At 43.3% G+C, this 23,146-nt stretch overlaps 1 protein-coding gene across 6 annotated transcripts in view; it reads left to right on the forward strand.

Annotated features, from left to right (window-relative positions):
- The window catches only part of LOC125447503 (microtubule-associated serine/threonine-protein kinase 1-like), a 139,657-nt gene that overhangs the window by 31,647 nt on the left and 84,864 nt on the right, over positions 1-23,146 (forward strand). For 5 of the 6 annotated variants that reach the window (XM_048521934.2, XM_048521935.2, XM_048521939.2 and 2 more), the window contains exon 1: positions 8,741-8,883. The exons of the other annotated variant lie outside the window; for it this stretch is intronic. In XM_048521934.2, coding sequence (XP_048377891.2) covers positions 8,801-8,883 — 83 coding nt within the window. In that variant the 5' untranslated portion in view covers positions 8,741-8,800. Of the gene's footprint in view, positions 1-8,740; positions 8,884-23,146 lie in introns of those variants that run through there. 6 annotated transcript variants of the gene reach the window in all.

Below are 23,146 nucleotides of genomic sequence, written 5' to 3' on the forward strand. Positions count from 1 at the left end.
GTGCTCCCTAAAATATGAGGGAAGCAGGGCCCATTTATAAGAATGGTCAGCAGAGCTATTCCTGAGAGAATAATATGGCAGATTCAAATGTGTAACAATGAGTTCCAAGCGGGATCTGCTGGAGACGAATGATTGATTTATATTTCATGTATTAGAGCCCACTCTTGGTCTGTGCATGCAAGTTGAATGCAAAGATGATGGAAATAGCAGTGTAGAGGTCTTGTCATTGGTCACTGTAATCTAGAGACCCAGGCTAATTTCTGGGAATGTGGGTTAGGTGTTTTGTATTGAAGAATATAGGATTCTTCAGGGTCTTGACAAGGTAAATGCTGACAGAGCTTTTTCTGACAAAGCGTCTAGGCCCAAAGCATCAGCTTTTGTGCTCCTAAGATGTTCCTTGGCGTGCTGTGTTAATCCAGCTCCACACTTTATTATCTTGGATTCTCCAGCATCTGCAGTTCCCATTATCCCTAAATGCTGACAGGATGTTTCCAGAGGCACAGTCTCAGAATAAAGGGAAGCCAATTTTAGACTGAAATGAGGAGGGATTTCTTCTCCCAGAGGATATGAGTCTTTCGAATGCCTTGCCATAGAGACCTGTGGGGATAGAGTCCTTGTATGTATTTAAGGCTGAGATAGATAGATTCTTGATTAGTCAGGGTTACAGGAAAAGTGCAGGAAAGTGACGTGAGGAATGTTGGATTAGCCATGATCCTTTAAAATGCTAGATCAGTCTCGAGGGGCCAAATGGCCTGCTCCTGTTCCTATTTCTTATGGTCTTAATCTCACCGTGGCATCCTGTGGATTATTAAATTAATAAATTTAGAATTAGTATTGTGTGAAATTGAACATGAAACTATCATCAATTGTTGTAGAAACCCATCTGGCTCACTGATACCCTTTAGGGACAGAAATCTGCATTGTTGTTGACTTTTAAATACCCTTCGAAATGTCCTAGCAAGCTGTTCTGTTCAAGAACGAGAATGGATATCTAATAGATGCAGGCCTTGCTAGTGACACCCACATCCCATGAATGAATAAAATGTGCAAAAATATGCAGAATTTGAAGGATGACGAACAAAGAGGCTATACCTACCAGAAAATACCCAGGAAAGAGGAGAGATATAAAAGAAACCATTAAAACAGTGAAATGGTTTGATAAATAGAGCTGGAGATAATGTTAATACTAAAGCTAGGGGATCTTAAGAACAAGACAGATACTAATAACTCCAATCATGAATTGAGGAGACATCTCTTTCCACAGAGAGTGGTTAGAATGTGGAACTCAATATCGCACGAAGTTAAGGTGAATAGGTGCATCTAAAAGGGAGGTAAACACACGACGGAGAAAGAAACAGAAATTTGATCATTCACAACTATTGATATATAATTGATAAGGGATGGGAAACATCAAAAGTAATATGGACCATTTGAGACAAATTTGTTTCTGTGCTGAAAATTCTACGTGATATATTGAATGATTGATATTCAGGAGTCAGTTACAGACCTGAATTTAATCATAGATCTTCTGTATGAAATATTGCGAACATCTGGAAGTGAATTTCATCATGGAATCTAACTGAGTAGTTCAGAATCAGAAACAAGTAGATTATACATATAGCCTATAGAGTAATTGATAGTCTGGAATGATTTATCAATAGAAACCTAATGGATTGGTTTGGGTGATTTTTGTCTCAATGGTGGATTGTTGGACTGAATTATAGGCAAGAATCTAGACCAATCAGATGGTTTGCAGTCGTAACAATGGATACTCAGAACTGCTGACTAGTGTACTATCTGATGGAGTGGTTCAGGCAATATTGTAAGCTGCATTGTGAGTGGATTGTGGCCATCATCTGAATTGCAGAATTAAATTACTGCTCAGAAACGACACATGGCATCTGTTCCAGTTCCCACTGATTTAATTTTACAGGAGAGGTGGTGTTCTGTGCCTGGCCAGTCCCTATCCAGGCACAGCTGTCAGTACGTTCACTGCACTCTGCGTCCTTGATGCATGCTGACATTCACCCAAGCAAATCATCCCTTGTGATGTCATTACTGCAGCATTATCCTGAGAGTAATTGATACCCAAGGCTTTGGCTATGAGGGTGGGACTGGTGGAGGGAGGAAGCTTTAATCTTGTATCAGAGTCAATATGCTATCACAAAATACAAGATTAAAGTATCAACAGTGAATAGCCAGGATCTGAGATCCTGGACCACGAACTGTGGCATCCACTAGAAACATGAGCTGATCTGATTTGCCACACCTCTGTTCCTGACGATGTTTTCTGTGCTAGATATTTGGGAATGAGTCAAGTGAACATCAATCTTTTTGAGCCCAATTAGTTCCTCAGAGAATGATCCACAATTGATTAAATTGTGAAGTCTGGCCAGTTTTGTGCTACCCTCTCATTCCCATATACAGAGGCCCAGTCTCAGCAGATCTTATGTAGAGGTCTGTAGGTGGTTTGTGGAGAGATTGTGTCCCCAGGGATTTTATGTAGAGATTCAGCCCTCGAGTGTTTATGAAGAGAACAGATTCCCAGACATCCAGTCTAGTGGTGGTTTATCCTGGGTGTTTTCCATAGAGGCCAGGTCCTTGGACATTTTACAAACAGACTCGCACCTGAGATGTTTTATATGGAGACCCTGTCCCTGGGTACTTTAGATAGAGACTCTACCCCAGGTGTTTTATACAGAGACGTGATCCACATCTGTTTTATAGAGATATAGGAGTCTATAGAACAGAAAAATGGCCCTTCGGCCCATCAAGTCTGTGCCAATCAAAAATATGTACCTAACTATACCAGTTTTTTTCAGCATTTGGCCTTTAGCCTTGTATGCCTTGTGCACATACAAGTGCACATCAAAATGCTTCTTAAATGTTCTGAGGTTTTTGCCTCTACCATTCTTACAGACACTGTATAGGTTCACTCATGCCCTTTAGGGAAGAAAATTGCCATCCTTACCTGGTCTGACCTTAATGTGATTCCGGACTCATAGCAAGGTGGTCAACTCTTAACTGACCTCTGGGCAGTTAGGCATGGATAACAAATGCTGGCCGAGCCAGCGATGCCTTCATTCTGTGAATGAATAATAAAATAAAGGAAGTGAGTTTCAGATTCCCACCACTCTCTGGATGAAAAAAAAATTTCCTCACATCTTCTCTAGGTCTTCTACCTTAAGTCTATGCCTCCGGTCATTAATCCCTCCACCAAGGAGAAAGGCTTCTTCCTGTCCACCCTGTCTATGCCACTCATAATTTTGTTCATCTCAATGGGGTTTCCCCTCAGTTTTCTCTGCTCCAGAGAAAACAAACCCAGTCCATCTAATCTCTCTTCATAACACAAACTCTCAGACCAAGACAGCATCCTGGTAAATTCCCTCTGCACCTCTCACATATACAGAGACCCAGCCTCCACATATTTTAACCCCAGGTTGTTTTATGTAGAGGCCCATTAGCTGGGTGCTTTATATTGAGGATCATTCCTTGGGTATTTTTATAAAGAAACCAGGTTCCCTTTCCACATGTTTTATTTGGAGACATTGTATATACCCAGTCCCGGGTATGTTTTCTGTAGAGACCCATCCTCTATGTGTTTAACGTAGCATTCTACTCCTCGAGTATTGTGCTGTAATTGTGATGTACCTTGCCCTGAACTAGTAGGGCAGGTTCAAGTCCCACCTGCTTGAGAGGTTGTGTAATAACATTTCTGAACAAGTTGATTAGAAAGTATCTATCCACTTGGTCACCAGGTGTTTCATACAGACACCCACTCCTAGATGCTATCTCTAGAGACAAAGTCCACAGGTGATTCCTGTAGATGCCCAGTTCCTGGATATTTAATGTAGTGACATGGTTCTCAGTACTTTATGTAGTGACCCAATCTCCAAGTGTTTTATGTAGATACCCATTCCCCAGCTGTTATATACAAAGAACCAGTCTATGGGTGTTTGTATAGAGACTGCAGAGACACACATAATAAGACCTACTACTTGGATGCCTTATGTAGAGACCTATTCCCCAGGTGTATCATTTAGAGAGCTGGTTCTCAAATGTTGCAGATAGAATCCTAGTCTCCTTACGTTCTATGTAGACACTCAGCCCTGGGTGATCCACAGTCCCTGGAAGTTTCATAAAGACCTAGTTCTGGATTAGAATTATAGACATCTAGTTTATGGATGATTTGTATAGCGACCTGGTCAATGAGTAAGACCGTAACACATCAAAACGAAAGTGCCCAATTAATCAATCAAATCTGTTTTGCTGTTCAATGAGATTGTGGCTCAGCTTCACTTTCCTGACTTTTCCCCATAATTCTTGATTCCCGTGTGCATTAAAAATTTGACTATCTCAACCTCGAATAGACTTAATGATCCAGCCTCAACAACTCTCTACGATAAAGAGGTTCACTACCCTCAGAGAAGAAAAAGAATCCTTATTCTCTTGGTCTTAAATGGACAAACCCTTATTCTCATCTTTTTTGTAATTTGTGCACAAGGACTGACTCCCAAATTCTTATGTGCTGTGGCCTTCATCAGTCTTTCTCCACTTAAATCATATTCAGCTCCTTCATTCTTCCTGACAAAGTGCATAAGTTGTAAGAAATTGTGGGCCCAGCACGATCTGCGGTGGCACTCCACTTATTACAGATTGCCATCCTAAAAATGCCTCTTTATCCCAACTCTCTGTCTTCTATTGGTTAGCCAATCCCCTGTCCCTGCTGATATACTGCCCCCAACACAATGGAGTCTTAATTTTGTATCAGAGATAATGGGAACTGCAGATGCTGGAGAACCCGAGATAACAAAGTGTGGGGCTGGATGAACACAGCAGGCGAAGCAGCACCTTAGGAGCACAAAAGCTGACGTTTCGGGCCGAGATCCGGGCAAATGCAAGGTGATGCATTTTGGAAGATCAAATTCAAGGGCGAACTATACAGTAAATGGAAAAGTCCCAGGGAAAATTGATGAACAGAGAGATCTGGGTGTTCAGGTCCATTGTTCCCTGAAGGTGACAACGCAGGTCAATAGGGTGGTCAAGAAGGCATACGGCATGCTTTCCTTCATTGGGCGGGGTATTGAGTACAAGAGTTGGCAGGTCATGTTGCAGTTGTATAGGACTTTGGTTCGGCCACTTTTGGAGTACTGTGTACAGTTCTGGTCGCCACATTGCCAAAAGGATGTGAATGCTTTGGAGAGGGTGCAGAGGAGGTTCACCAGGATGTTGCCTGGTATGGAGGGTGCTAGCTATGAAGAGAGGTTGAGTAGATTAGGATTATTTTCATTAGAAAGATGGAGATTGAGGGGGGATCTGATTGAGGTCTACAAAATCATGAGGGGTACAGACAGAGTGGATAGCAATACAATGCTATCCTTAACATCCCTGGATCATCATTGTTGGCTTACCCCCTTCCTAGAATCGCTCTTTCTCACTAGAATATATCTTTGTTGTGAGCCATGAACTATTTTCTTGAACGTGTTTGATGAAGAGATCAGTCCTCAAATGTTTCACAAAGAGATCAGATGCTCAAGTGTTTTATGCAGACACCAAGACTCTGTTTAATGCATCATCTCTGACAGTGCAGTACTTCCTACATTTTAGTATTGTCAACCTGCATATCGTACTTAGTTTTCTGCAGTGGCCTCGAACTCCCAACATACCGTGACAAGTCTTCCTCTGTGTATTTTGCTGGAAGGCAAGTCAATGACATGCCCAGCACCACGATCGTCATCCAAGGTAAGATGAGGAGGCTGGTCCCAAATTGCCAAAATGACATTGAAAAGAATGAATCAATAAACAAGGTGACAGGGTAGAGAAATCGATCATTCATCCCAGCTCATCACATCCTGTCTCATTGATATGCTGGGAATCAGCAGCACATCTACAGGTAAATATGAAGTGTGAAATAATGGCCTTTTCAAAATATGGATTTACCCCAAGCATTAAAATGGATAAAGGTTCGTACTGTATTATGAGGAATACAACGGGCTTTGGAAATTGAGACATGAAGTGGAGAGTATTGATTATTATAAAAGTGCGGATACCTGGAAAATGTATATATCTGCATAAAGAAGCAAAGAACTTTGAATAATACAAAGGAAGGATGTTTACTCCCTCAGCCAGTCTCTCTGAAAGAGATTGATTAAGGCTATTGACATGGCAGGGGTTTCCATTGACCAGAAACTGAACTGGACCTGTCTGATCAATATTCTGGCTACCAGAACAGATCTGAGGCTGGGAATGCTGAGATGAGTGATTCACCTTTTGTCTCCCCAGTGCCTGCGCACCATTTCCAAGACACAAGTCAAGAGTGTGCTCTTCATTTGCCTGAATGAGTGCAGCTCCACTGATGCTTCAGAAATTCATCGCCATCCAAGACAAAACAACTTTGCTGGATTGGCACTCCATCACCATCTTCAGCACTCATTCCCTTCACCACCACCATTGAATATAATCAGTGTAACATCTACAAACATCTTGCAAACCCATGACATTACCATTGAGAAGGATATTGACACTAGTTCCAAGGGAACACCACCAGCTGCAAGTTCCCACATCATCCCAACTTGGAAATATATCACTGTTCCTTTACTGTCACTTGGCTCTGTATCATGGAACTCCCTCATTCATGGCTTTGTGGGTCTACCTACAGCATATACACTGCTGCAGTTCAAGAAGACAGTTCACCTTTTGTGTCTTCTGAAGGACAATAATTGATTGGCAATAAATAGTCATGTAAAATGCAACATCCATATCCCTCAAATGAATAAAAGCATTTCTGGTGTAGGTAGTCAATCGGATTCTGAACTCTATCAATTGAACAATCTATGTGTTTTGATCTGTCAATTCCTACATTTTAAAACTTTAATATCTGCCTTAGATCCAACCTTGGCTTCACCTCTTCTGTCTGTAGTTGACCTGCAACTTCACAACCCTCTAAAATGTCATCACACCATCCTGGCTTCTTGAGCATCACAGATTTCATTCCTTGCACCATGGCTGACTGTGCTTTCAGCTGCCAGATCTTAAACTCCTGGAATTCTCTCATTAAACCCTTCTGTCTTTCACATCTCTCCCCTCATTCAAGATGCTCTTTATAACCTACCTCTTTGCCCAGGCTTTTGGCTGTTCACCCTGCAAGCTCCTTATGTTGTGATTGGAAACAGGTAGATCTTATTGACTATGAGACCTTTGATTGGGGTTGTTAACCTGGGCCAGTCAGAAAGCCCTGGCTGACAGATATAAACAGGGGATTCAGAGGCCCTCCTGATTTTACTGTGCACACATAGATGAAGGGTGACTTGGTGACTGGATACTGGTTTCTGTGCAGTTATTTCAATTTATATGGCTTAGTGTCAAACTCACTGTGATGAGGCATCTTAGAATGTTTTCCTATGGTAATGTTGCTTCATAAATAGAGTTTGTTACTGTGGCTCAGGACTGCATAACTTGGTCTTTGGTGCAGACAGGGTAAGGATGCAGGTTGAACAAGCCCAACTGGGAGGGTGTGTAGGGAACACAGCCCTGTTCAAACTGCTTTAGTTTTGTTGAGAGGCTGGTGACTCCATGTGGTTGAGGAGGGTTTGACAGACTTTTCTGTGCATATAAAATTTTAAATCATTCCATCTTTGTACTTTTTTGAAAAAATCTGTTATGTCTTTCAAGTTGCTTCTAATCAATCACTGTTTCAGTCCCAGTCTTTCTCTTGGCTTCTCTCTTTTAATGATCTGCTGTTTTCTGCTTCTGTGTTTCACTCCGTTCCTGAGTGTCATCGTGATAGAAAGACAGCAATTGACACAATCGGTCTCTCTACTGTTATCCTCTCCTGTGTTTGTGTCTGCTTCTATTTTTCACTTCCTACCTTTGTACGATTATCTCTTTGTCTGTTTTTCAGAGCATGTCTCGCTCTGATTCTAATTCACTCTAGCTTAGTCTCCATCTGTCCCTGACCTTAAACTTGAGGGGCGAATGGACTGTCGTTCTCTTTCCGTGAGAGAGACAAGTATGTATGTGAGAGTGTGTAGTGTGTAAGGTATACTGAGAATGTGCGTGGCTGCGTGCATATATGAATGTGTGTAAGAGTAAGATGAGACTATGAATGTGAGTATTTGAGTCTCTGCTTCCCTCTGTATCCCGATGTTCCTTCGACTATACCTCGCTCCTTCTTTCTCTCCATCTCTTGACTCTTGTCGTATTTGAATTTGTATCAGTCCCTATTTCTGTAGGTGTGCCTATCCCTCCCTCAAATTCCTCCTTCTGTCATTATCTCTGCCCCTTTTTGTCTCTTTGTCTCCGTTGTTTCTTTTCTCTCTCTTGTCTGCCTCTTTCACTTATCATTTTTCTAGCTTTTCTCCCTTTCCCATTGTGATCTTTCATCTTCTCTGGCAGCCTCTTGGTCTGGACTTTTCAGCTGAAATCCGGATAAATTGACGGCAGCTTTATGAATAGACACCGTCTCCTCCCAACCCCCCGAACACTCCCATATGGCGGGGGCAAATGTGGGGCTGACTGATTGTGCCTGAGCTCTGGGGCAGATTCTTGACGATGCAGGAACAGGGGGTGGGGGTTTGAAGAGGTGCCAGCTCTTCCAGACTGTTGGTGGCAATGCGTTCACACACATACAGAGAGACTCTCTTACACTCTCTCTCACACGCGTAGCATCCTCCCCTTCCCAGACCGGTGGAATAATCTGCCAAACCCATCGAGGGAATTACTACAGCTTTCCTTCCTCGGTGGCTAGACGGTGCTGTGGACCAACCTAACGCCACCATCACAATGTCAGCTCTGCAGTACCATGTCTGACTCCCTCTGGACTGTTCTGTCTAATTTTTCTATGCCGTACTTCCTTGATAACAGCATGTTCCGACGTTCCAAAAGGTAACTGAGAGGCTCCTTTGAACAAAGAAAAGGCATGTTCTGGCGTGGCTGTGACAGGGGATGTGCGAGAGAAGGTCAAACCTACCTGTGTGTGTGTGTGCGCACATACAACATATTTGCTTGTTTCAGGACGGTGGGACAGTCACTAAGTAGGGAGGGAGAGGTAGATGTCTGAAGAGGGGAAAGGGCTGTGGTTATTGCACGGATACTGAGAAGGAGGGATTAAATTCCTCCCTCCCACCCAACCTTGCTGTAAAGATGCTGGGCTGTGAAAAGCAGCAATGCATGCAGCCATCAAGCACTGAGTTCTCAGCGGTTCACCTTGGTAAGACGCAAGGTGCCAGATGTCCGTTTTTATTTGTGTGTGCCTGTGTACTTGCAAAGAATAGAGGGATTGCGAGCTTGTGGCTCTCATTGTGAAGTTAAAAAAAATTCATGCCGGGAGCTGTACCCGCTGGTGGGTGTGACACTGATTATCAGAACGGAAGAGAAGCTCAGCAAATGCTGAGATGGATTCTATTGTTCCACTTTGGCACCTTTTCGAGTGCTGGGATTCCTCTTGTGTACGACTCTACTGGTATCACACACATACACAAAATGTGCACACACGTATGTACATGTATATGCATATAATTATACACATGCAAGCACACAGACATACTTGTGCACAGTCAAGTATAGACCTACGTGTACATAGATACACACATATAGATAAAAATACCCATAATCCATACCAACATCTACAGTTGCACAGAAACGTACAAAGAAACACGGAGCAGAATTTGATGCCTTTCCCCTTAAGTTTGGAGGCACAGGGGTATTTAGTTGAGTGAAAGGGTGCTCAATTGGAACACTGCCTGCCACCTCTCCCTCGTTTATATATGGGGCAGGAAATCTCGTGGACAGCCTTTCTACCTGTTGCCACTTGAGGTCCTTAAGTGGCCAATCAATTCAGGCATGGTTGATATCAACAAGAGGCCCAAAAACAAAACCCCATGTGTTTGCTGGTGGGGTCCCAGGAAGCGTCCCTTGTTCAAAGCACTCAGTGCATGCTCAAAGGGCCCAGCCTGTGTTACATAGGCAGTTCTTGTTGTTGTATGCGCAGTCACATTTCTACACTGTGAGCGGCTGTTTGCTGAGGTTTTCTGCTGCCATTCCCTTTACAGCGTAGGGATCCACAGAGCTTGCAGACTCCAGCATAATGGAGGGCAATCACTTCCGGCTGGTCTAACAAGAAGTGGGGTTTGTAGAGAACAAAGTCATAGACTTTTTAAAAGCACTGAAAGAGGCCCTTTGGCCCATCATGTCCATACTGGTCATCCAATATTCATCTATTGTAACACCATTTTGGCCTGTAGCCTTGTAAGCTGTGGCATTTCAAGTGTTGATCTAAATACTTTTTCAATGTCTTGAGGGTTCTGCCTCTACCACCCTTTAGGCAGTGAATTCCAGATACCCACAAACCTCTGGGTGAAACACCATTTCCTCAACTCGCCTCAAACTCCCGTTCCTTAACTTAAAAGTATGTTTGCAGTTAGTGACCCCTCTAATAAGGAGAAAGGTTTCCCCCCAACTACCCTGTCTCTCTGTCTCTCAGCATTTGGTTTACCCCAGTCAGGTTCCTCCTTAGCGTTTTTCTGAAGAAGGGTCTAGGCCTGAAACGTCAGCTTTCTTGCTCCTCTGATGCTGCTTGGCCTGCTGTGTTCATCCAGCTCTACACCTTTTTATCTCTCCTTCCTGGCCTTCTCTGCTCTAAGAGCAACAACTCCAATGCTATAGCTTTTGGCATGATAACAATGCAACTGGTAGATATTGTTACTGGGACGATAAGGAGACTTCAATGATAAGTTTTACTTCTATGAGATCTCCCACAATGTGACATCATCCTATTGAGCAGTGGTTAAAGCATTCCTCAACATTGACCTTTTCAGATACCTGCATCCTTTTGCAACAGCACATGGCAGGGGAGGGCCCTCTGCTCTTGTTGATGACCCTTGCCCTTCACCCTCCTGTTATGACTTCCATCCTGCAACCCCTCCAATCCTCATTCATCTGAGGCCTGGGTTCCTCAATCATTCTAGGTCTTTCCTTGGCCTCTGACTGAGCAACAACTCTTGGGAGTGGGATACGGGATTTCTATACCAATGTAGTAATCCTGGGAAAGGCCACACTGTGCCCACTTAGATGCCCGCTTGACCTTTAATTCTGTTGGCCTTCTACGAAGGTGGTAATGTGGGGCATCCACCAAATCTGCAACTGACATATCTATAGTGTACCTACCATATGTACCAATGTCCACCGTCTACAAGGCACAAGTCAAGAGTCTGATGCAACGTGAAGTTTGATAGATGGATGCAACTCTAACAGCACTCGGGCTCAACACCATCCAGGAAAAAAAACAGCCTGTTTGATTGGCACCCCATTAACTAGCACACAGTTGCGGCGGTATGTATTATCTAGAAGGTGTGCTGTAGCAACTGACCAAGATCCTTCAACAGCACCTTCCAGATCCATGATCCCTATCGTCTAGAAGGGCAAGGGAAAACAAAGGCATGGTAATGCCACCACATGCAAGTTCCCTTCCAAGGCATGCAGAAGACAAATAAGCAGACAAATAACGATAAAGCTGCCTATCTAGACATCAATAGATGATAGACAATAAGTGCTGGAGTAGGCCATTCGGCCCTTCAAGCCAGCACCACCATTCATTATGATCATGGCTGATCACATCAACATTCACAAACATAGCGGTATGCACATATGCAGGCACACACTCTTGTAATCAGATCATTTCAGTCTTGCCTTTTTGATTTGTCATTCAGCATTTCAGAATGTGTCTAGCTGTTAAGTCATAGCAGGATAAAATATTTTTAAGAGCTCAGGTGAAAAATGAGTTCTAAAATATGTGACTTTCATGATTGTGTATGAGATTGACCATTGAGTGACCTTCATAGTGAACCTTCCCAATTACCTTTGCATCTGAGGGATGTGAAATGGGATTTTACTTCTCTACATTTCTGTTCAATCCAGAACCTTTAGTTTTTAGTGATCTTCTTTCAGTTTTCCAAGGACTGTAGGAGTAAAGGCAAACAACATTAAAAGAAACACACACCATTAAGACAAAATATATCTGGGTCGCTCTCAGTCAGATGGCGTTTGTCTCCCATTGTTTGAGGGTGTTGCACTCGTAGGTGTTAAAAGTTTTCGAGAAGATTTGTAGCTCGCGTTGTGGATAAGGTTATAGACATGCTTGGCGAGCTGCTGAGTTTGGCTGTTGTCTGGTCTATCCAGACCCCTCAGTATCCTGTCAGTTTCAACTGGATCACTCTGACCCTCTAGACTCTAGCAAGTACAGACCTAGAGTCCTCAACCGCTTCTCAAATGTAACCATCACCCCGCTCCTCCACCCAAGCGGGCGGCACGGTGACTCAGTGGTTAGCACTATTTCCTCGCAGCGCCAAGGACCCAGGTTCGATTCCATCCTCAGGGGACTGTTTGTGTGGAGTTTGCACGTTCTCCTCGTGACTGTGTGGGTTTCCTCCGGGTGCTCTGGTTTCCTCCACAGTCTGAAGATGTGTGGTTTCAGTGGATTGGCCATGCTAAACTGTCCCATAGTGTGCAAACCAGGTGGGTTAGCCATGGGAAATGGGGATTATAGGGTAGAGGGTGGGTCTGGGTGGGAGGTCTTCAGAGGAGTTGTGTGGACTCAATGAGCCAGAAGACCTGTTCCACACTATAGGGATTTTAAACCTGATGATAATATACCAACAGAGATGGGTAGATAATGGTGTATTGTGCTGCTCCCGCCTCCAGCCCACCTAATTTTATACACCCACACAGGTACCTTCAAATAACCTCCCAGCAGGTGGGTTGGGCGTTGTAAAATTCCAGCTTTTAACCGACTGTAGGAGGGACTATAATCCAGTTATTAGGTGACATGAACCATATCTCTCTTCCAGAAGTTTTAATCTGTAACTTGGGAGGCATTGTCAGCAGGGTTTAAAGTGGGGCAAATGCCTTTCTGATGCACCCTTCCCTTGGCCCTGTGCCCTTCTTTCTAATCCTTTGCTCTTTGACCTTTGCCCTCCCCTGCCCCTCTGGCCCCTGCAGGGCATTTTGCACTTCTTCTCAATTTTGGCACCTAAAATTTCCTCTTGTTACCAGCTGTTTGATGTGGGCACACAATTGCTAACCCTGGGGAACTGCGTCTCACAGTCAGCAGTGAGAAAGTGAGCCGACATTTTAATGATTTCAAACGTCAGTAGAATGGGGGGTGGGGATGGTACGGGGTGGGGAACATCCGTACTGAGATATGACAATGAGGAATAGTGAAAGGGTATTTGATGTGTTCTATATAGACTTGATGTTGTCACCTTAGCTGTTTACTGACCCCCTTGACACTGTCTCCCTAGAGAGGTAAAAACCTGAGGTTGGTTTTGGAAAATTCCTGAGACGTGTTCTGGGAGAGTATGGCTTTCTCTAAATTCTTCTATTCCTAGCCACTGGTCTGACTTCCCCTGTATAGTTGGATGTGGAACTTCTCGCTTGGGAGCACACCCAGTTTCTCAGTGAGGAACACAAAACAAGACAAGAGATAACAGTACAAGTAAATCACATGGCCCATTGAGCCCATTCTGCCATTCATTATGACCACAGCCCATTAGAGTCATTGAGCAGTACAGCATGGAAGTAGACCCTTCAGCCCAATTCATGCAGTCTGGCTCAGATGGACTCCAGATGGACAGATGATATGCAAACATCCTCACCCCCTGGCATAATGGGGTATGGCAATGTAAATTTATCTGTCATGCCTATCATTCTCACCCTGCTGTGTTTTTGAACATTTTAATCAACTTCTTCAGACATGTTACGGCATATCTCAGGAGCAGATGAGATTTGAACCTAGACTGGCACTGCACTTCAGGCACACCCTGCCATCCCCTCTACCTCCCAGCTTGTTAGCAATGGGCTGGTAACCTGCTGTCTCTTCAATGCTCATTTTGAAACAATGTCTGGAGTGTCATGTAAAAGAGAAAATATGTTGGGTTTCTCCAGAGTTTCTCCATAGAGGCAGCCACAAGATAAAAGACATGGTGGCTCAGTGGTTAGCACTGCTGCCTCACAGGCCCAGGGACCCAAGTTCGATTCCAGCCGCAGGTGACTGTCTGTGTGGATTTTGCACAGTCTCCCCGTGTCTGCGTGGGTTTTCTCCAGGTGCTCCAGTTTCCTCCCATAGTTCAAAGACGTGCAGGCTACGTGGATTGGCCATGCTAAATTGCCTGTAGTGTTCAGGGGTGTATAGATTAGGTGGGTTATAGGGGGATGGGGCTGGGTGGAATGCTGTGAGGGTCAGTGTGGGCTTGTTGGGCTGAAAAACCCGTTTCCACAGTGTATGGATTTTATGATGATGTCACAGCAGCTGCTAATTGGTGCTTCCCTGCTCCTGAATGAATTGTCGAAACATGAGTGCACCATCATTGATTTGCACCAATTGTGCAAAGGTCATGCAAGGTTTAATGCTTCAGTCTACCTCTACTGTGATATATCAGCTACCACAAACAGGCCCACATAGTAGACTGGTTAGCAAAATTGGACCACATAGAATACAGGGAGAGCCCATCCACTTTCTCTGGCTTCACATAAATTTCCCCTTTTGGCTTTGAATGTGCCTACCTTTTCCATAGCTACTCCCTTACTCCTAATATACAAATAAAATGCCTTGTGATTATCCTTAATCCCACTTGCCATGGACATTTCATGGCCCCTTTTAGCCTTCCTAATCCCTTGTTTAAATTCTTTCCTGCTTCCTTTATATTTACCAAGGGCCTTGTCTGATTTCAGTTTCCTGAATGTTACATATGCTTCCTTTTCCTTTTTGACTAAACTTTCAATATCTCTTGTTGTCCAGGGTTCCTGAATCTTGCCATCCTTATCTTTCATTCTTGCACAAACACGCTGGCCCTGAACTCTGTTCAACTGGCCTTTCAAAGACTCCCACATGTCAGAAATGCCTTCAAACAGCGACCCCTAAACTAGTTTCTCCAGCTCCTGCTCAATAATGTTGTAAATAGCCTTCCCCCAATTTAGCACTTCCACCAAAGACAGTTAACTTTAACTACCTTAAAACTTACAGAATTATGATCACTGTTTCCAAAATGCTCCTCACTGAATCTTCGATCACCAGGCCAGATTCATTCCTCAATATAAATTTTAGTACAGTCCCTTCTGTAGTTGGACTATCTACATATTGTTTCAAGAAATCTTCCTGTATTCACCCAACAAATTCTGCCCCATCTAAGTCCCTGGCACTAGGGAGTCCCAGTCAATATTGGGACGGTAAAAACACCCACTACGATAACCCTGTTGTTTTTACATCTTGTCATGATCTGCTTACACTTCTGTTCCTCTATCTCCTGTAGACTATTAGGTGGCTTATAGTATAATCCCAGCATTGTAATTGTACCTTTCCTATTCATGAGTTCTACCCATATAAACTAACTGGATGACCCTTTCAAGATGTCCTCTTTTAGTGCAGCTTTGACATTCTCCTTAATCAGTAATGCAACTCCCCACCCCTTTTATTTCCCTCTCTATCACACCTGAAACACCTAAAGCTTAGAACATTGAGCTGCCAGTCCTGTGCTTCTCTCACCCAAGTTTCTGTAATGGCTACAACATCATAGCTCTACGTACTAATCTGCCTTGTCTGCTGTACTCCTTGCATTAAAATATATACACTTCAGAGTGCCAGTCCCGCCACATTCATTAACCTGGCCTTGCCTGAACTTCCTATTAGATTTACTTGACTTAATATCTACCTTCTTTTCAGTCACTTCACATGCTGACTTACTGCTCTGCTCTGGTTTCAAACACCTGAATCCTGCCAAGTGGCACCTGCAAACCTCCCTGCAGCATATTGGTGCCACTCCTGTTTAGGGGCAATCTGTAATTTTTGTATAAGTCCCCCCTGCCCAAAACGAAATCCCAATGATCCAGATATCTGAAGCCCTCCCTTTTATACAGCTCTTTAGCCATGCATTCAACTGTATTATCTTCTATTTCTGGCCTCACTAGCACATGGCACAGGGAGTACTCCCAAGGTTACCACACTAGAATTCCTGCTTTACAAGTTTCTACCTAACTCCCCAAATACTCTTTGCAGGATCTTATCTCTCTTCCTGCCTATACCATTTGTAAGAGTATGGTCTATGATCTCTGGCCCTTTCAGAAAAACTTGTGCCCATTCAGTGATATCCATGACCCCTGTACCAGGGAGATAACACAGCATGCTGGAGTCTGGCTCGCAGCCACAGGGACAATTACCTGTGCCCATGAATACATGGCTACACTTGGACCCTCTCTGCTGTACAACAAAACCGATCATGGTTTGGACTGCTTTATTATCAGAGGAGTTGTAAATTAAACTGAACATTGCAATCTTTGGTGACTATCTCCACTTCTGACCTTAATGAAGATGGTCGGGCCATGGATGCCCCCATCAAACTGAGTATCAGTGAGCAGTTTATTGCTGTGTGAGGGTTGCTTGATAGGACGATTGACAAACCTCTCATCACTTTTCTGGTGATCATGCATAGACTGATGGGATGGTAATAGGCTGAGTTGGATTTACCATACCTTTTGTGGATAGGAACTAAACTGGAAAATTTTCCATTTGCTCAACCTGAGGCCAATGTTACTTTTAAACTGGAACAGCTTGACTGGGGACCGGCATTCCCTCTAAACTGTGTGCACAGCCTCTCCAATGTTCCACACATGGCAATCGGCGTCAGCACGCCAATCACGGTGCTGGCTTCCAATTGTGGGTGCCACTGCTGTGCATGGACCTTGGAGTCTCCTGCAGCTGGAAAGAAAATGAAAGTGAATGCTGCTGGGGGCGTTGGCTACCTCCAGGCCGAAAGTCTTCAGCAGTATTCTGCTAGGACAATGCCTGTAGCCTTTGCTGTATTCAGCATTCTCAGCCATTTTCTTTTGAAATCGCATTGAGTGCAACAAATTGTTGAAGAATGGCATCTGTGACTATGTGTCCTCAGGAAAAGGCTGAGATAGGTTGCTGAAATTAATGGCAAAGGCTTCAGCCTTGTCTTTTGCGTTCACCTGCTGGTCCTTCCAATCATTGCAGATAGGAATGTTTTTGGAGCCTCTTTCCCTGCTCACTGTATAATTCTTTGCAGTCATTTACAACTGGATGTGGCAGGACTACAGATTTATGATCTGATCCTTTGACTGTGGGATCTCTTGGCTCTATATATACAGCATGCTGCTTCTGGTCTTTATCATGCAGTCCTGTTGAGTTGGCAACTCATCCTTGGATGCCCCGGTGCCGTTCCTGCAATTCTCTTCTATACTCCTCATTGAATCAGACTTAGCCCCTTCCCTTGATAATAATGATAGAGTATGGGATCTACTGACCATGTGGTTACAGATTATGGGGGAGTACAGTTCTGCAGCTCAAGATCTTGTTTTTGAGCTATTACAATCCCTTCACTTGCCAACTTAGACCGGGATTGAGGTGCACAGGAATGAAAGAGGAACTTGGACAAAGTGGGCACTGCCCAGTGCTACCATGGAATGGCACAGTATATATATTTTGCTTCTCCAGGGATGGCTTAGCTGACATTTCCATTGTCCACTGCACAGGACACCCTGTGCACTGGGAATTCCAGAGGTGAGAGGCCCAGAGTGTTTTGGAAAGCAGCCAGTGGTGGAGAGTATCTGGTTATCTGAGAATCACCAACATTTTCCTTGTTGGCAAATGAGGGAACAATGAATCAAAATATGCATGATGGATAAGCTGGGCACACATCAAGAACCACCTTAACTTTACCAACCATCCCTACACAGCCATTGGAAGTTGTTGGAGGTCATTCTTAAAGATAGGATTTACATGCATTTGTAGAGACAAGGAATTATTAGGAATAATCAACATGGCTTTGTGGGAGGGAAATCATGTCTCACAAACTTGATTGATTTTATTTTGAGGAAGTAACCAAAAAGATTGAGGACAGAGTGGTACACATTGTTCACTTGGACTTTAGTAAAGCTTTGACGAGGTTCTGCATGGTAGACTAATTAGTAAAGTTAGGCCACATGGGATATTGGGAGAGGTTGGATGCAAAATTGGCTCAACAGTAGGACACAGAGGTAGATGGTAGAGGGTGGTTTTTCGGACTGGAGGCCTGTGACCAGCTGTGTTCCACAGGGATTTGGGACTGGATTCAGTTTTGTTTTTCATTTATATAAATGATTTAGATGAGAATATAGGAGGCATGATTAGTAAGTTTGTGGATGACACCAACATTGGTATTATAGTGGACAGTGAAGAAGGCTATCTAAGATTACAAAGAGATCTTCATCAATTGGATCAATGAGCTGAGGGATGGCAGATGGAGTTTACAACTGGATGTGGTAGGACTACAGACTTATGATCTGATCCTTTGGCTGTGGGATCTCTTGGCTCTATATATATAGCATGCTGATTCTGGTCTTTATCATGCAGTCCTGTTGAGTTGGCAACTCATTCTTGATAGTTAATCAATGCAAGGTATTGCTTTTTGGTGAAACAAACAAGGTCAGGATTTGCACAATTAATAGTAGGGCCCTGAGTAGTGTTGTAGAGAGACCTAGGGTTCCATTGCATAATTCTTTAAAAAAAAGTTTGCATTATAGGTAGACAGGGTGGTTAAGAAAGCATTTAGCATGCTTGACTTCAGTGCTCAAACCATAGAGTTTAGGAGTTGAGATGTCATGTTGAGGTTGTACTGGAAGTTGGTGAGGCTTCTTCTGGAGTACTGTGTGCAATTCTGGTTGCCTGTAACATTATTAAACTGGAGAGGGTTTGGAAAAGACTTAATAACATGTTGCCAGGAATGGAGGGTTTGAATTGTAATGAGAGGCTGGATCGAATGGGACCTTCTTCATTGGAAGGTAGGAGGTTGAGGGTTGACTTTATAGAGATTTATTAAATTATGAGAGGTATACATAAGGTGAATGGCAGGACTAATTTTCCCTAGGGTGGGGGATTTCAAGACTAGGGGGCATATTTTTAAGGTGAGAGGAGAAAGATTAAAAAATAAGACATGAGGGGCAATTTTTATTTTACAGAGAGTGGTTAGTGTGTGGAATGAACTGCCAGATGAAGTGGTGAATGCAGTTACAGTTACAACACTTAAAAGACATTTGGATAAATAAATGACTAGGAAAGGTTTGGAGGGATATGGGTCAAATACAGGCAGGTGGGTCTACTTTAGTTTGGGAACATGGCCCACTGTACTAGTTGGACTGAAGGGTCTGTTTCCATGCTGTATGACTCTGTGGAAACAAAATGGGAAACAACACTCTCCTCAGTCATATCATGGAAAGGTTCTTCATTGTCCTTTGCCCTGTGCTGACTTTCAGCTTGCATCTTCTTAGGCAGTCTGTCAGGATTGAGGATGCCTTGCTTCCATTTGAGTTTGACATCTGACCGTCAAATGCGCAGACTCTGCCACATTTGAGACAGGTGGCTCTTGCAGGGTTAAGTAAATGAATTATTTGAAGATTTGTGCGCCTCCCTCTGTTGCCTTGCCTTCATCTCTGAACGTCTGTGACCAAGCCTATTGATGTATTCAGAGCCTTTCCTAATGAGCCTTCCTCAATCTGGTTAGTCACAAGCTACGGTCTCATATAAATCAACAGGAATGTCTGAATTCTTCAGGAATGCTTTGAGGACATCTCAAACATGTTTCATGCTCCTCTTGGGAATCTCCTGCCACAACTGAGTTCCAAGTAGTGTAATTGGCTTGGAGTCCTTGCTTAGGAATATGACCAACATGCTCTGTAACGTAGGGCTACATTGTCTTCCCTAAAGGGAATATTGGGCCAGGCTTTTGTGCCCGACAACATAAGTCTAGAGTTGTCCAAGTGTGGTAATGGTAATGTTATTGGGCTAGAATTCTAAAAGTCTGGGCTCAATTTCCTCCTCTGCAGCTAGGAAATTGAAATTCAGTTAATAAACCCAGAATAAAATCTCGTTAATAATCATCATGAAACTATTGGATTGTCCTAAAAATGCATTTGCTTCACTAATGACCTGATCTGACCTACAAGTGATGTGACTCCTGCAGCACAATGCTGGTTTGTTCTGAACTGGCTCCTGAAATAGCTAAGCAAACCTTTTGTTTCCATAGCAATTAGGAATGGCTACAATTGCAGGCCTTGCCAATGATGCCCACATCTCAAGAACAAATAAACAAATGAGTTCTGGTTGGATGGTATCCTGGAGATTTTAGCAGCTGATTTCCCACAGCGCCACAACTGCCCTCATTGCTTGACCAATGCATTTAGCCTGCATACCTGAACCCTTGAGAAGGAACCTGGATTTTCATTACTAATTCCTCCGTGCCAGTCAAATCTTCTCTTTGCACTCCCTCCCACATCTCCAGTTGTTTTTACATAGTTGATAAGAGGAGGGCTTCAAAGAGTTTCTTTATTATTTAAAACATGCCACCCATTTCGTGTCCACCACCCTTTCCCCAGGATTGCACACCACAAACCCTGGTGATTACTGTTCAACTGTTGGACAAGCTCGGACGGACACAGTGAGCAACATGTTCCCACTGTCGTATTGCCTCTTTTGGAGTATTTAATCAAATGCTAATTGTACCACCTCACATAACCTCAATCCAGTAAAGTGCCATTTTCATTAACTAGCAATTAGTGGGTGCCACACAGTTAAGCTCAGCTGTTGGTGCTGAATATGAGGAAAGTGGAAATTGTAATGACATAGCACAAAGTGACACAGCGAAGTGATCTGAGTAACACTGTTGCTATGGTATGTTGCTAAGGTACTTTATGTTTCACTTGACGTTTTTATTTTAATAATATATTTGCTTCTGTTGATTTGTTAAGGAAATTGATTTGGAAAACATCACAAGCTTAGCCTGGTGCTCCATACACACCTGTTGAACGGGGACCCCAAGCTGATAATTAGACCACTACTGATATTGTATCATTTGCAATCTTCACCAGAAAGGGTTTTCACCTTCGAAAACTGTCCTCAATCTTCAGGCATCTGAATTATCCTCCCTGTGTTCTGCCATGAGAAAATATTTAATGTCATAACTTTGTTTTTAAGTGTATTTTGTTCATTGAATACTTATACATTAGCCATAAAAATATGCAGAAAGATTGTTTGTTGGTCAGCTAATTTTAAGGTGTAGTGATGTTTAGTTTGTCCCTTTATCTTTTTCCCATTCAGCTTTGATTTGATAAGTTACGAATCCTGTCCCTAAATCAGAGACTTGTATAAATTGTACAAGCTCCAATGCTGTACCAAGGGAGTGTTGTGCTGTCAGAGCTACAGGCTTTTACATGAGACCTTAATCTGAAGTTCTCTTCACTGTATCAGATGGTTGGAGAAGATCCCATAGACCATTTTGAAGAGCAGAGTCCCGATCACTAAAGTAGCACTGTGAGAACTTGCACAACCAACAGATTAGATTCAATATAATGAAACCATTCCGTAATTAATAATTTTTTAAGCTTATTATTTCACTTAATATGTGTGTGGCTGGTTAGATCAGCATTTATGCCCAACTCTAGTTGCTTTGAAAAGGTAGTTGTGAGCTGCCTTCTGGAACTGCTGAAGGAGAAATGGTGGCATAGTGGTCACGTCATTAGATTTCTAATCCTGAACCCTAATCTAATATTCTGGGCATGTGGGTTGGAATTCCACCACAACAAATAGAGAAATTTGAATATAGTTAAAGTCTGAAATGAAAAGCTAGCATAATGGTGACCATGTAACCACTATATTGATTGTTGCAAAAAAAACCCCATCTGATTCACTCACATCCTTTAGGGAAGGAAATCTGCTGTCCTTACCTGGTCTGGCCTATAGTGACTTCAAATCCACAGCAATATGGTTGATTGTTAATTGCCCAGTGGGTTAGGGTTAGGGCCTCTGGGCAGTTAAAGATGCAGAATAAATGCTGACTTAGATAGTAAAGACCATATACCATAGACAGTTCTGTTTGGAAAACCTTTGGGCTTCGGTATATCTACAGTGTAGTTAGGAAGGGAATTCCAGGATTTTGACTCAGTGACAATGAAGGAACAGCTATTTGCTTCCACATATGGATGGTGTTTGACTTAGAAAAGAACTCGCAGGTGGTGGCATTCCTATATATCTGCTCCCAGTGTCCTGCTAGGTTTGGAATGTCCTATTAATGGAACCTTTGTGAGTTATTGCAGTGCATCTGTTAGATGGTACACAATGTCACAACTGTGCATTAGTATTGAAGGGAGTGAAGTTTGAAGGTGGTGGATGTGATGCCAATCCAGAGGCCTGCTTAGTTCTAGGTGGTATCAAGCTTCTTGAGTGTTATCGGAGCACCAAGCAAATAGGCAGTATTCCATCACACTCCTGTGGTTTGTGGCAGGCTCTGGGGAGTCAGCAGGATGTTCCCCCTAATTTTCTTACTGACTGTGTGGCCCTCTAAGACCAATTAGTAAGCTCTGGAACCAGAAGTCAGTGTCGCGATGGGCATGCCAACATGGATCGCCATGTGTATAACATTGGAGTGGCTAGACGTGTGCCATCGCAGACCGGGAATATTGGTCAGGAAGTGAGTTGCTTGCTGCAATCAACCTGCTTCAAACTATTTTCACATCCAGAAACATTCCCGCCTATAGCAGAAAGCCTTCAAACTATTTTTTCAGGCATCATTATTGAGTGATACCACAAAGACTGCCTTAAACACACACTGCCTGCAAAGTTTATTACCTTTCGGATACAGTGCAACAACTTGCCAAGGTGTCAGCAGTACACTGTCACTAACATACAACCTACAAATTCCACTCATCATCCCAACTTGTGGTCACTTCATTATCACTGGGTGAAAATCTTAGAGTTCCTGACTGACCAGCGCTGGGGGTGCCCTTGACAACACAAACTGCAGCAGTTCAAGCTGAAGATCCGCAATGATCTTCTAGAATCGGAGGTGCTGGTGTTGGACAGGGATGGACAAAGATCAGAAGTCACACCACATCAGGTTACAGTCCAACAGGTTTATGTGAAATCACATGCTTTTTGAGTGCTGCCCCTTTCATCCAGTAAAGGTTCACCTGAGGGAGGGGCAGCGCTGCAAAAGATTGTGATTTCAAATAAATCTGTTGGACTATAACCTGGTGTCGTGTGATTTCTGATCTGTGAGAAGATAACTGGAATGGGTGATAAATCCCAGCAATGCCCATGCACTTGAGA

The sequence above is a fragment of the Stegostoma tigrinum genome, chromosome 35 (assembly GCF_030684315.1).
Source record: "Stegostoma tigrinum isolate sSteTig4 chromosome 35, sSteTig4.hap1, whole genome shotgun sequence".
In the NCBI taxonomy this organism is placed as follows: domain Eukaryota; kingdom Metazoa; phylum Chordata; class Chondrichthyes; order Orectolobiformes; family Stegostomatidae; genus Stegostoma; species Stegostoma tigrinum.